The sequence below is a fragment of the Oncorhynchus tshawytscha genome, unplaced genomic scaffold (genome assembly GCF_018296145.1).
Source record: "Oncorhynchus tshawytscha isolate Ot180627B unplaced genomic scaffold, Otsh_v2.0 Un_contig_9119_pilon_pilon, whole genome shotgun sequence".
Classification (NCBI taxonomy): domain Eukaryota; kingdom Metazoa; phylum Chordata; class Actinopteri; order Salmoniformes; family Salmonidae; genus Oncorhynchus; species Oncorhynchus tshawytscha.
Window position 1 is genome coordinate 20022 of NW_024607794.1, and position 14979 is coordinate 35000.

A 14979-nucleotide genomic window follows, 5' to 3' on the forward strand; every position below is an offset into this window, starting at 1 on the left:
ATACACACTGTAGACCCTGGGATACTGAAGAGAGAGGAACACAACCACCCACTGTTACACAACTACTATTAACTATAGCTACTAATATACACACTGCAGACCCTGGGATACTGAAGAGAGGAACACAACCACACACTGTTACACAACTACTATTAACTATAGCTACTAATATACACACTGCAGACCCTGGGATACTGAAGAGAGGAACACAACCACACACTGTTACACAACTACTATTAACTATAGCTACTAATATACACACTGCAGACCCTGGGATACTGAAGAGAGAGGAACACACCACACACTGTTACACAACTACTATTAACTATAGCTACTAATATACACACTGCAGACCCTGGGATACTGAAGAGAGAGGAACACAACCACACACTGTTACACAACTACTATTAACTATAGCTACTAATATACACACTGCAGACCCTGGGATACTGAAGAGAGAGGAACACAACCACACACTGTTACACAACTACTATTAACTATAGCTACTAATATACACACTGCAGACCCTGGGATACTGAAGAGAGAGGAACACAACCACACACTGTTACACAACTACTATTAACTATAGCTACTAATATACACACTGCAGACCCTGGGATACTGAAGAGAGAGGAACACAACCACACACTGTTACACAACTACTATTAACTATAGCTACTAATATACACACTGCAGACCCTGGGATACTGAAGAGAGGAACACCACCACACACTGTTACACAACTACTATTAACTATAGCTACTAATATACACACTGTAGACCCTGGGATACTGAAGAGAGGAACACAACCACACACTGTTACACAACTACTATTAACTATAGCTACTAATATACACACTGTAGACCCTGGGATACTGAAGAGAGAGGAACACAACCACACACTGTTACACAACTACTATTAACTATAGCTACTAATATACACACTGCAGACCCTGGGATACTGAAGAGAGAGGAACACAACCACACACTGTTACACAACTACTATTAACTATAGCTACTAATATACACACTGTAGACCCTGGGATACTGAAGAGAGAGGAACACCACCACACACTGTTACACAACTACTATTAACTATAGCTACTAATATACACACTGTAGACCCTAAGATACTGAAGAGAGAGGAACACAACCACACACTGTTACACAACTACTATTAACTATAGGTACTAATATACACACTGCAGACCCTGGGATACTGAAGAGAGAGGAACACAACCACACACTGTTACACAACTACTATTAACTATAGCTACTAATATACACACTGTAGACCCTGGGATACTGAAAGAGAGGAACACAACCACACACTGTTACACAACTACTATTAACTATAGCTACTAATACACACTGTAGACCCTGGGATACTAGACCACTGGGATACTGAAGATACTGAAGAGGAGGAACACAACCACACACTGTTACACAACTACTATTAACTATAGCTACTAATATACACACTGCAGACCCTGGGATACTGAAGAGAGAGGAACACAACCACACACTGTTACACAACTACTATTAACTATAGCTACTAATATACACACTGCAGACCCTGGGATACTGAAGAGAGAGGAACACAACCACACACTGTTACACAACTACTATTAACTATAGCTACTAATATACACACTGTAGACCCTGGGATACTGAAGAGAGAGGAACACCACCACACACTGTTACACAACTACTATTAACTATAGCTACTAATATACACACTGTAGACCCTGGGATACTGAAGAGAGAGGAACACAACCACACACTGTTACACAACTACTATTAACTATAGCTACTAATATACACACTGTAGACCCTGGGATACTGAAGAGAGAGGAACACCACCACACACTGTTACACAACTACTATTAACTATAGCTACTAATATACACACTGCAGACCCTGGGATACTGAAGAGAGAGGAACACCACCACACACTGTTACACAACTACTATTAACTATAGCTACTAATATACACACTGTAGACCCTGGGATACTGAAGAGAGAGGAACACCACCACACACTGTTACACAACTACTATTAACTATAGCTACTAATATACACACTGTAGACCCTGGGATACTGAAGAGAGGAACACAACCACACACTGTTACACAACTACTATTAACTATAGCTACTAATATACACACTGTAGACCCTGGGATACTGAAGAGAGGAACACAACCACACACTGTTACACAACTACTATTAACTATAGCTACTAATATACACACTGTAGACCCTGGGATACTGAAGAGAGAGGAACACAACCACACACTGTTACACAACTACTATTAACTATAGCTACTAATATACACACTGCAGACCCTGGGATACTGAAGAGAGGAACACAACCACACACTGTTACACAACTACTATTAACTATAGCTACTAATATACACACTGTAGACCCTGGGATACTGAAGAGAGGAACACAACCACACACTGTTACACAACTACTATTAACTATAGCTACTAATATACACACTGTAGACCCTGGGATACTGAAGAGAGAGGAACACAACCACACACTGTTACACAACTACTATTAACTATAGGTACTAATAATCACACTGCAGACCCTGGGATACTGAAGAGAGGAACACAACCACACACTGTTACACAACTACTATTAACTATAGCTACTAATATACACACTGCAGACCCTGGGATACTGAAGAGAGAGGAACACCACCACACACTGTTACACAACTACTATTAACTATAGCTACTAATATACACACTGTAGACCCTGGGATACTGAAGAGAGAGGAACACAACCACACACTGTTACACAACTACTATTAACTATAGCTACTAATATACACACTGCAGACCCTGGGATACTGAAGAGAGAGGAACACAACCACACACTGTTACACAACTACTATTAACTATAGCTACTAATATACACACTGCAGACCCTGGGATACTGAAGAGAGAGGAACACAACCACACACTGTTACACAACTACTATTAACTATAGCTACTAATATACACACTGCAGACCCTGGGATACTGAAGAGAGAGGAACACAACCACACACTGTTACACAACTACTATTAACTATAGCTACTAATATACACACTGCAGACCCTGGGATACTGAAGAGAGAGGAACACACCACACACTGTTACACAACTACTATTAACTATAGCTACTAATATACACACTGCAGACCCTGGGATACTGAAGAGAGAGGAACACAACCACACACTGTTACACAACTACTATTAACTATAGCTACTAATATACACACTGCAGACCCTGGGATACTGAAGAGAGAGGAACACAACCACACACTGTTACACAACTACTATTAACTATAGCTACTAATATACACACTGCAGACCCTGGGATACTGAAGAGAGAGGAACACAACCACACACTGTTACACAACTACTATTAACTATAGCTACTAATATACACACTGTAGACCCTGGGATACTGAAGAGAGAGGAACACCACCACACACTGTTACACAACTACTATTAACTATAGCTACTAATATACACACTGTAGACCCTAAGATACTGAAGAGAGAGGAACACAACCACACACTGTTACACAACTACTATTAACTATAGTACTAATATACACACTGCAGACCCTGGGATACTGAAAGAGAGGAACACAACCACACACTGTTACACAACTACTATTAACTATAGCTACTAATATACACACTGTAGACCCTGGGATACTGAAGAGAGAGGAACACAACCACACACTGTTACACAACTACTATTAACTATAGCTACTAATATACACACTGTAGACCCTGGGATACTGAAGAGAGAGGAACACCACCACACACTGTTACACAACTACTATTAACTATAGCTACTAATATACACACTGTAGACCCTAAGATACTGAAGAGAGAGGAACACAACCACACACTGTTACACAACTACTATTAACTATAGGTACTAATATACACACTGTAGACCCTGGGATACTGAAGAGAGAGGAACACAACCACACACTGTTACACAACTACTATTAACTATAGCTACTAATATACACACTGTAGACCCTGGGATACTGAAGAGAGAGGAACACAACCACACACTGTTACACAACTACTATTAACTATAGCTACTAATACACACACTGTAGACCCTGGGATACTGAAGAGAGGAACACCACCACACACTGTTACACAACTACTATTAACTATAGCTACTAATATACACACTGTAGACCCTAAGATACTGAAGAGAGAGGAACACAACCACACACTGTTACACAACTACTATTAACTATAGCTACTAATATACACACTGTAGACCCTGGGATACTGAAGAGAGAGGAACACCACCACACACTGTTACACAACTACTATTAACTATAGCTACTAATAATCACACTGCAGACCCTGGGATACTGAAGAGAGAGGAACACCACCACACACTGTTACACAACTACTATTAACTATAGCTACTAATATACACACTGTAGGCCCTGGGATACTGAAGAGAGAGGAACACAACCACACACTGTTACACAACTACTATTAACTATAGCTACTAATATACACACTGTAGGCCCTAGGATACTGAAGAGAGAGGAACACAACCACACACTGTTACACAACTACTATTAACTATAGGTACTAATATACACACTGTAGACCCTGGGATACTGAAGAGAGAGGAACACAACCACACACTGTTACACAACTACTATTAACTATAGCTACTAATATACACACTGTAGACCCTGGGATACTGAAGAGAGAGGAACACAACCACACACTGTTACACAACTACTATTAACTAGATATGGAGAAAACACACACAACAAGAGATTCACAATAACAACACATCTGTTACACACCTGTGACACCAATATTACAAAGAGTGTACCACAAATGGCACCCTATTCCCGTATAGTGAACCACTTTGACCAGATCCCTATGGTCCCTAGTCAAAAGTAGTGCACTATACAGGGAATAGGGTGCCATTTGGGATGCAGCCTCAGTGTGTCCATCCTTACCTGTTCATCTGTGTAGTGAAGACTCCCACCACAGAAGGAACTCCGTTGATGTTGATGATGTCAGTGATGGACTGTAGAACATCGAAGTAGAAGAACGATTCTCCAGGAACAGAACAGTTGAGTCTGGCCTTGACGAAGGACGTCCAGTGTTTCTCCAACACACGCTGAGACCCGCCTACGTCGTTCTTACAGATACGAGCCACTCTGGAGTAGACAGCCTGGAAAGGAAAGGGGGAGCAGGGGGGAGAGAGAGAGACTGCAATCAGCATCACTAAAACACTTCCTCCCTCTGAATAAGACATCTGCCTCATCCTGTGGCCTCACAGTGTGACGCACACTGACGCATACACAAGAACACGCGCGGGCGCACACAGATGCTTATCCAGGACCCTGTGTCAGAAAGGACATTTGTTTGAAGCTCCGATTGAACAAACACCTCACACTCACACCTCTTAGCCCTAAACCTGATTCACACACACCTCTTTACTTGGTCTGATTAACCTTGAACTAGGACAGAGCTGGGCTATAGGACTGGGCTATATGATAGGGGCTGGGCTGTAGGACGGTGCTATTTGATAGGTACTGGGCTATAGGACTGGGCTATAGGACGGTGCTATATGATAGGGACTGGGCTATATGATAGGGACTGGGCTATAGGGCTGGGCTATAGGACTGGGCTATATGATAGGGACTGGGCTATATGACAGGGACTGGGCTATATGATGGTGCTATAAGAAGGGGCTATATGAAAGGGAGTGGGCTATAGGACTGGAATTGGGCTATAGTATGGGGCTATATGATAGGGTCTGGGCTATAGGACGGGGACTGGGCTATAGGATGGGGCTATATGATAGGGACTGGGCTATATGATGGGGACTGGGCTATAGGACAGGGCTATATGATAGGGACTGGGCTAGATCTCTGGGCTAGGGCTCTGGGTGTCGGAGTGTTGGGCTGTAGGAGACTAGGGCTAGGGCTCTGGGTGTCGGAGTGTTGGGCTGTAGGGGACTAGGGCTCTGGGTGTCGGAGTGTTGGGCTGTAGGGAACTAGGGCTAGGGCTCTGGGTGTCGGAGTGTTGGGCTGTGTGGGACTAGGGCTAGAGCTCTGGGTGTTGGAGTGTGGGGGACTAGGGCTAGAGCTCTGGGTGTTGGAGTGTGGGGGACTAGGGCTAGAGCTCTGGGTGTTGGAGTGTGGGGGACTAGGGCTAGAGCTCTGGGTGTTGGAGTGTGGGGGACTAGGGCTAGAGCTCTGGGTGTTGGAGTGTGGGGGGCTAGAGCTATTGTGGTTTAAATGAAGCGTGTGAAGCAGTCAGCAGAAACAGCTTAAATAATTGACCAGTGCAAAGCTCCATCTGCCCAGGTGTTATCCCAGACCCATCAGCATCGACACACACACACACACACAGGAACACACACAAACACACATCCCAGCATTAGTAGCGCTAAAATATTTATCATCCCACGGTTTCAGCCTGGCCGCCCATTCTTTGAATGATGCATCATGGGTAAATATGAGGCCTGTGGTGGCTAAAGCAACTAACAACTGCAGAAAACATCCATTACCACCAAGTGGTGTGTGTGTGTGTGTGTGTGTGTGTGTGTGTGTGTGTGTGTGTGTGTGTGTGTGTGTGTGTGTGTGTGAATCCTCTCCATGGGTAAAGGGTTTACATGTAAAGTAGTTTGACCTACAGTTCAGTCACTACCAAACTACACCTTACACATTCTGCTGTACTCTGCACTTTTCTACAACACTGTCTGTTGTCTGGTAATATAGTGTTTACTATCTATAATACATCAATATTTATAATACACAATGTTGTCTAGTAAACTGTGTGTGTGTGTGTGTGTGTTACCTTGCCCAAGTTGTTGTGTTCTGCTGCGATCTCTCTGTAGAAGAAGTAGACATAGTTCCCATAATCCACTGCATGCAGGAAATGGGGCTCTGGAAGAGAGAGGGGACAGAGGTTTTGTGTTGTCACGTCTCTTTTTTCTCTCCCTCTACTACCTCTGTCTATACATAACTACCTCTGTCTATACATAACTACCTCTGTCTATACATAACTACCTCTGTCTATACATAACTACCTCTGTCTATACATAACTACCTCTGTCCTCCCTTCAACTTGTCTCTCTCTGTTCTCCTCCCCTCTCCCTCCTTCCCCACTTCTCTCTCTCTGCATCCATCCTGAATATTTCAGTGTTCCTGTTACAGCTGCGTGTAAAAGTTGACCTAGATAGTGTGACAGAGCAGAGCTACAGGACGTCTTCGCAGGACAGGGACATGGACAGAGTCTGCGGTCAACACACACTGCTATGTTTACCTTTCAGCCATTTGGAGTCGTATTTGATAGTCCTGAGGGCCGAGCCGTCACCCATACTACGGTAGATCACTGCGTCGCTCGCCAGGAAGTCAGCAACCGTTGCCGAGTACAGCTTCCCGTCTGAAACAACACACACACACACACACACACACACACACACACACACACACACACACACACAGGTCAGACAAACACATTCCATTCTGTCAGACTGGACATGTGGATCTAACATCCTGGTTCAAACTGTTTGTTTACAGACTGACTTATGAACCCTAGTTGCTATGGCCACAGTGTGTGTGTGTGTGGTTATACCAGCGAACAGAGCGACGTTGGTCTGCTTGGCGTCAAACGGGCATCGTGCCAGTCCGCTGATTTCCTCCCCATCAAACTCCAGGTTATCCAGCTACACACAGACACACATGCACTCCGTTAACAAAGACGCGGATGGCATAGTAAACAATAGGTGCTTATGGAGGCAGAGCGGAAGGGAGAGAGAATGTTTCTCACACACCCTGCTGTTGTCTTACCCTGTAGTACCGGCACATGGGGTTGAAGCCGTTTGTTCCACAGATGAACACCAGGTCATCATTTCTGGGAACCAGAACCTTGATGTAGTTATGACACTCATCCTGGAGGAGAGAGAGAGAGAGAGGAGATCATATTATAAACAGTTTAGCCAGTAGCTATAATGGCAGCTATAGCCAGTAGCTATAATGGCAGCTATAGCCAGTAGCTATAATGGCAGCTATAGCCAGTAGCTATAATGGCAGCTATAGCCAGTAGCTATAATGGCAGCTATAGCCAGTAGCTATAATGGCAGCTATAGCCAGTAGCTATAGCCAGTAGCTATAATGGCAGCTATAGCCAGTAGCTATAATGGCAGCTATAGCCAGTAGCTATAATGTAGCTATCAAGCTATAGCCAGTAGCTATAATGGTAGCTATAGCCAGTAGCTATAATGGCAGCTATAGCCAGTAGCTATAATGGCAGCTATAGCCAGTAGCTATAATGGCAGCTATAGCCAGTAGCTATAATGTTACAGCTATAGCCAGTAGCTATAATGGCAGCTATAGCCAGTAGCTATAATGGTAGCTATAGCCAGTAGCTATAATGAGCTATAGCCAGTAGCTATAATGGCAGCTATAGCCAGTAGCTATAATGGTAGCTATAGCCAGTAGCTATAATGGCAGCTATAGCCAGTAGCTATAATGGCAGCTGTAGCCAGTAGCTATAATGGCAGCTGTAGCCAGTAGCTATAATGGTAGCTATAGCCCAGTAGCTATAATGGCAGCTATAGCCAGTAGCTATAATAGCTATAATGGTAGCAGCTGGCAGCTATAGCCAGTAGCTATAATGGTAGCTATAGCCAGTAGCTATAATGGCAGCTAGCCAGTAGCCAGTAGCTATAATGGCAGCTATAGCCAGTAGCTATAATGGTAGCTATAATGGCAGCTATAGCCAGTAGCTATAATGGTAGCTAGCCAGTAGCTATAATGGCAGGTAGCATAGCCAGTAGCTATAATGGCAGCTCTAGCCAGTAGCTATAATGGCAGCTATAGCCAGTAGCTATAATGGCCAGCTATAGCCAGTAGCTATAATAATGGCAGCTATAGCCAGTAGCTATAATGGTAGCTATAGCCAGTAGCTATAATGGCAGCTATAGCCAGTAGCTATAATGGCAGCTATAGCCAGTAGCTATAATGGCAGCTATAGCCCAGTAGCTATAATGGTAGCTATAGCCAGTAGCTATAATGGCAGCTATAGCCAGTAGCTATAATGGCAGCTATAGCCAGCTATAATGGCAGCTATAGCCAGTAGCTATAATGGCAGCTATAGCCAGTAGCTATAATGGTAGCTATAGCCAGTAGCTATAATGGCAGCTATAGCCAGTAGCTATAATGGCAGCTATAATGGCAGCTATAGTAGCTATAATGGCAGCTATAGCCAGTAGCTATAATGGCAGCTATAGCCAGAGCTATAGCCAGTAGCTATAATGGCAGCTATAGCCAGTAGCTATAATGGCAGCTATAGCCAGTAGCTATAATGGCAGCTATAGCCAGTAGCTATAATGGCAGCTATAGCCAGTAGCTATAATGGCAGCTATAGCCAGTAGCTATAATGGCAGCTATAGCCAGTAGCTATAATGGTAGCTATAGCCAGTAGCTATAATGGCAGCTATAGCCAGTAGCTATAATGGCAGCTATAGCCAGTAGCTATAATGGCAGCTATAGCCAGTAGCTATAATGGTAGCTATAGCCAGTAGCTATAATGGTAGCTATAGCCAGTAGCTATAATGGCAGCTATAGCCAGTAGCTATAATGGCAGCTATAGCCAGTAGCTATAATGGTAGCTATAGCCAGTAGCTATAATGGTAGCTATAGCCAGTAGCTATAATGGCAGCTATAGCCAGTAGCTATAATGGTAGCTATAGCCAGTAGCTATAATGGCAGCTATAGCCAGTAGCTATAATGGTAGCTATAGCCAGTAGCTATAATGGCAGCTATAGCCAGTAGCTATAATGGCAGCTATAGCCAGTAGCTATAATGGCAGCTATAGCCAGTAGCTATAATGGCAGCTAGTAGCCAGTAGCCAGTAGCTATAATGGCAGCTATAGCCAGTAGCTATAATGGCAGCTATAGCCAGTGGCAGCTATAATGGTAGCTATAGCCAGTAGCTATAATGGCAGCTGTAGCCAGTAGCTATAATGGTAGCTATAGCCAGTAGCTATAATGGCAGCTATAGCCAGTAGCTATAATGGTAGCTATAGCCAGTAGCTATAATGGCAGCTATAGCCAGTAGCTATAATGGCAGCTATAGCCAGTAGCTATAATGGCAGCTATAGCCAGTAGCTATAATGGTAGCTATAGCCAGTAGCTATAATGGCAGCTATAGCCAGTAGCTATAATGGCAGCTATAGCCAGTAGCTATAATGGCAGCTATAGCCAGTAGCTATAATGGCAGCTATAGCCCGTAGCTATAATGGCAGCTATAGCCAGTAGCTATAATGGTAGCTATAGCCAGTAGCTATAATGGCAGCTATAGCCGGTAGCTATAATGGCAGCTATAGCCAGTAGCTATAATGATAAGACATTATGAGGTGAGAGGTAAAGCCGAGAGTAGAGAGTCTATAGTAGTCAGTAGAAAGGCAGTGAGTAGTAACATAGTATATTAGTAAGTATAGTAAAGTCTTACTCTGTGTTTCCCCTTCATGGCACAGTTCTTTCTGTCTGCCTCGCCTGACCTCCATGTTAACTTCTGTAAACATCAACACACACACACACACATATTGAGGCACATACATTCAGACAAGCACAAACATACACAATTCAGCATTTGGGATTTCCCACACTGGACAACTTTTTACAGCTACAATCTGCAAAAACAATGTCATGTCATTACATGAAGATGTAATGGGGGATCATAGCTATATTCAATCAAAGTTTACTTAAAAACCTATGTTTAACCTTTTATCATGATTGGCGTCTTGACGGATTTGTCCAAAATCATGTTACATAAAAAATTAGCAGTAATCAGTTCAATTAGACATTGAACTTTAACCCTGTAAGAATCCTGGATATAGCTGTTGGGCGGTTTTTTTTGTATAGAGATCTCAGAAATGCTGTGTAACCATTTCTTGTCTCCTTATGTTACAGGGTGAAAACTGTTTTTATGGGCACACAAATCCAAAATAATGTATGTGATTGCAAATGTTAATGCTTCTAACCGAAAGAGTCAACGTACCTTGATACTTAAAACCTAAATTGATCATTTATTTATTTCACCTTTATTTAACCAGGTAGTACAGTTGAGAACAAGTTCTCATTTACAATTGCGACCTGGCCAAGATAAAGCAAAGCAGTTTGACACATACAACAACACAGAGTTACACATGGAGTAAACAAACATACAGTCACTAATACAGTAGAAACAAGTCTATATATGATATGAGCAAATGAGGTGAGATAGGGAGGTAAAGGCAAAAAAAAGGCCATGGTGGCAAAGTAAATACAATATAGCAAGTAAAACACTGGAATGGTAGATTTGCAGTGGAAGAATGTGCAAAGTTGAAATAAAAATAATGGGGTGCAAAGGAGCAAAATAAATAAATAAATAAAACAAATACAGTAGGGAAAGAGGTAGTTGTTTGGGCTAAATTATAGGTGGGCTATGTACAGGTGCAGTAATCGGTGAGTTGCTCTGACAGTTGGTGCTTAACTCTTGGTGCTAGGGGGCAGTATTTTCATTTTTGGAAAGAAAACGTTCCCGTTTTAAACTGGATATTTTGTCAGGAAAAGATGCTAGAATATGCATATAATTGACAGCTTTCAATAGAAAACACTAACGTTTGAGGATGGATTCTAAACAACGTTTGCCATGTTTCTGTCGATATTATGGAGCTAATGTGGAATATTTTTCGGCATTGTGGTGACCGCAATTTCTGGGTGATTTCTCAGCCAAACGTGAAGAACAAACAGAGCTGTTTCACCTACAAAAATAATATTTTGGGAAAAAATGAACTTTGGCTATCTACCTGGGATTCTCATGAGTGAAAACATCCGAAGTTCATCAAAGGTAAACGATTTAATTTGATTGCTTTTCTGATTTCCGTGACAAGGTTGCCTGTTGCTAGCAAGGCATAATGCTATCTTAGGCTATGATAAACTTACACAAATGCTTGTCTAGCGTTGGCTGTAAAGCATATTTTGAAAATCTGAGATGACAGGGTGATTAACAAAAGGCTAAGTTGTGTCTCAATATATTTCATTTGTGATTTTCATGAATAGGAACATTTTCTAGAGATATTTATGTCCGCTGCGTTATGCTAATTAGTTTCAGGCGATGATTACGCTCCCGCATGCGGGTTTGGGAGTCACTAGAGGTTAAAGCTAGTGAGGGAGATAAGTGTTTCCAGTTTCAGAGATTTTTGTAGTTCGTTCCTGTCATTGGCAGCAGAGAACTGGAAGGAGAGGCGGCCAAAGAAAGAATTGGTTTTGGGGTTGACCAAAGAGATATACCTGCTGGAGTGCGTGCTACAGGTGGGTGATGCTATGGTGACCAGTGAGCTGAGATAAGGGGGGACTTTACCTAGCAGGGTCTTGTAGATGACATGGAGCCAGTGGGTTTGGCGATGAGTATGAAGCGAGGGCCAGCCAACGAGAGCGTACAGGTCGCAATGGTGGGTAGTATATGGGGCTTTGGTGACAAAACAGATTGCACTGTGATAGACTGCATCCAATTTGTTGAGTAGGGCATTGGAGGCTATTTTGTAAATGACATCGCCGAAGTCGAGGATTGGTAGGATGGTCAGTTTTACAAGGGTATGTTTGGCAGCATGACTGAAGGATGCTTTGTTGCGAAATAGGAAGCCAATTCTAGATTTAACTTTGGATTGGAGATGTTTGATGTGGGTTTGGAAGGAGAGTTTACAGTCTAACCAGACACCTAGGTATTTGTAGTTGTCCACGTATTCTAAGTCAGAGCCGTCCAGAGTAGTGGTGTTGGACAGGCGGGCAGATGCAGGCAGCGATCGGTTGAAGAGCATGCATTTAGTTTTACTTGTATTTAAGAGCAATTGGAGGCCACAGAAGGAGAGTTGTATGGCATTGAAGCTTGTCTGGAGGTTAGTTAACACAGTGTCCAAAGAAGGGCCAGAAGTATACAGAATGGTGTCGTCTGCGTAGAGGTGGATCAGAGACTCACCAGCAGCAAGAGCGACATCATTGATGTATACAGAGAAGAGAGTCGGTCCAAGAATTGAACCCTGTGGCACCCCCATAGAGACTGCCAGAGGTCCGGACAGCAGACCCTCCGGTTCTTCAATAATTATGCTTAATACTTGTTGGGTGATCATATGGTGTCCAGCTGATTAGGTACGCCGTAATATTTTCACACATCATCATCTGATCCAGGAAGGAATTTTCTGAATGACAGTCAAGTGCTGAACGAACAGCTGTTGTGAAAGCGCATGCAATGCAACAACAGCCCGAGTGCTGGGGAAAAAAATCATATTTTGGTGTCTCATTCGTTACACCGGTGAAGACAGTTGTTCCTGGATCCACGTTGGATCTAATATCCCTTGTGAATGGATGCGGATCATCTGTTGTTTCCTGCTTGATTTACAGCAGGGCCTCGTTAGATTTAACAGAGAAAACTTTTATGTACTGAGTTCATGTTTTCATGTGTTTTTGTGCCTCCGATTGGACATGGAGTCTACTGTGCGCAGCTGTGTGCAACACCAATGCTATTCCTATGAATTATTCTGGATATAATGCCAACAAATTACACAGCCTAGTGGGCTTATTGACATTATGATCTGGTAATGAAATAACGTGACAAAGAAGAAAAACAAAACGTGACAAAGACATTTTTTTCCTCCATGTTATACCTGCAATTTTAAACAATACAAGAGGCTTAAAGTAGCCTACTTGAAATTACATTTGGAGCTCAGAAATTCAAGAACTGGAATAGGCCTACCTTGAAAATCTGGTGCTTGAAAATTATTTTTAATTCTTGTAGCCCATTTATGAGTTCTCCTGCTCCCTTATAATTATCTGTGATTTCATTTTTGATCCGTTTTTGTGAGAAATGTGGCCACAGTTTCCCACCGTTTCAATGGAATTCAATTGAAGGGTGTTGCAGTACTCTGTTGGTAAAACCATGTGCAGTTATTATGAAGACATCTGTTGGCTTCCCATACAAAGTCTTCCATTAAAAAGGAACCTGTTTTTTGGTCACTTTCTCATTATTAAACCAGGGATGCTGAGATTAATGCTACCATTATTCATGGATTTATTATGTATCCCTGCGTCAACCACATAGGCTACCGAAACAACACCATGTATGCATCCAATCTATTTCATCTATGAAAAAACATTTAATTTTAGTTTCAAACCACTTTGAAATGTTGATCCCAATGTCACACATTGGCCCCATTATTTATAGAAAGAACCATTTCCACTCTCATTTATAGCCTGTTAATTATGTGATTGATGAGGTAGTTTTTTCTACAGACGACTTGTGTGTAACTTGTGGTTAGACAGACAGACAGACAAACTCAAAGACAGGCAGACTTACCCTGTAGGGAATGATCTCATTCCTGTAGGATTCTCGGAGACTCACTAGATACACCTGGTCTCTGCCAGCGATGAACAGTGTATCCTGTATCTTGGTCATCAGTTGGAAGTCCAGTCTGTGCTGTGACTCGTTCCCCGACGGACGACCTCGGAACACTGGGTACTGCCGCGAGACTGAAACACAGATACACACGTTAGTTAGAGATCACGCACATGTAAGCTTTCAGAGTGCTACACACACACACTGGCTCTGAGGGCCACACACTATCAATCAGGTTATTGATTAAACGTAAACATGTTGTGTGTTACAGCTTTATAGAAATGTCTCAGTAGTGTAATTCAGGCTGCTGATACAGCACGGTGGTCGCCTCAGGAATAGTAAACAAACAGAATTTTGTTGGTCCCCACAAGGTCAAATGCCATTTCTAGGGAATTTAGGGTTAAGGTTTAGGGTTAGTAGTTAGGGTTTAGTTTAGGTTCAGGTTACAGTTAGGGTTAAGGTTTAGGGTTAGTAGTTTGGGTTTAGTTTAGGTTCAGGTTACAGTTAGGGTTAGTAGCTAGGGTTTA

The 14979-nt window shown here is 42.6% G+C and overlaps 1 protein-coding gene across 4 annotated transcripts in view; it reads right to left on the bottom strand.

Annotated features, from left to right (window-relative positions):
* sema6dl (sema domain, transmembrane domain (TM), and cytoplasmic domain, (semaphorin) 6D, like) overlaps window positions 1-14979 on the bottom strand; it is a 34969-nt gene that overhangs the window by 18768 nt on the left and 1222 nt on the right. For all 4 annotated transcript variants that reach the window (XM_042312653.1, XM_042312651.1, XM_042312652.1 and 1 more), the window contains exons 2-8: window positions 14414-14586; window positions 10532-10594; window positions 7867-7968; window positions 7652-7742; window positions 7340-7459; window positions 6872-6960; window positions 5020-5237 (exon numbers count right to left, since the gene is read on the bottom strand). In XM_042312653.1, the coding sequence (XP_042168587.1) occupies window positions 5020-5237; window positions 6872-6960; window positions 7340-7459; window positions 7652-7742; window positions 7867-7968; window positions 10532-10594; window positions 14414-14586 (856 nt within the window). The remainder of the gene's footprint in view (window positions 1-5019; window positions 5238-6871; window positions 6961-7339; window positions 7460-7651; window positions 7743-7866; window positions 7969-10531; window positions 10595-14413; window positions 14587-14979) is intronic.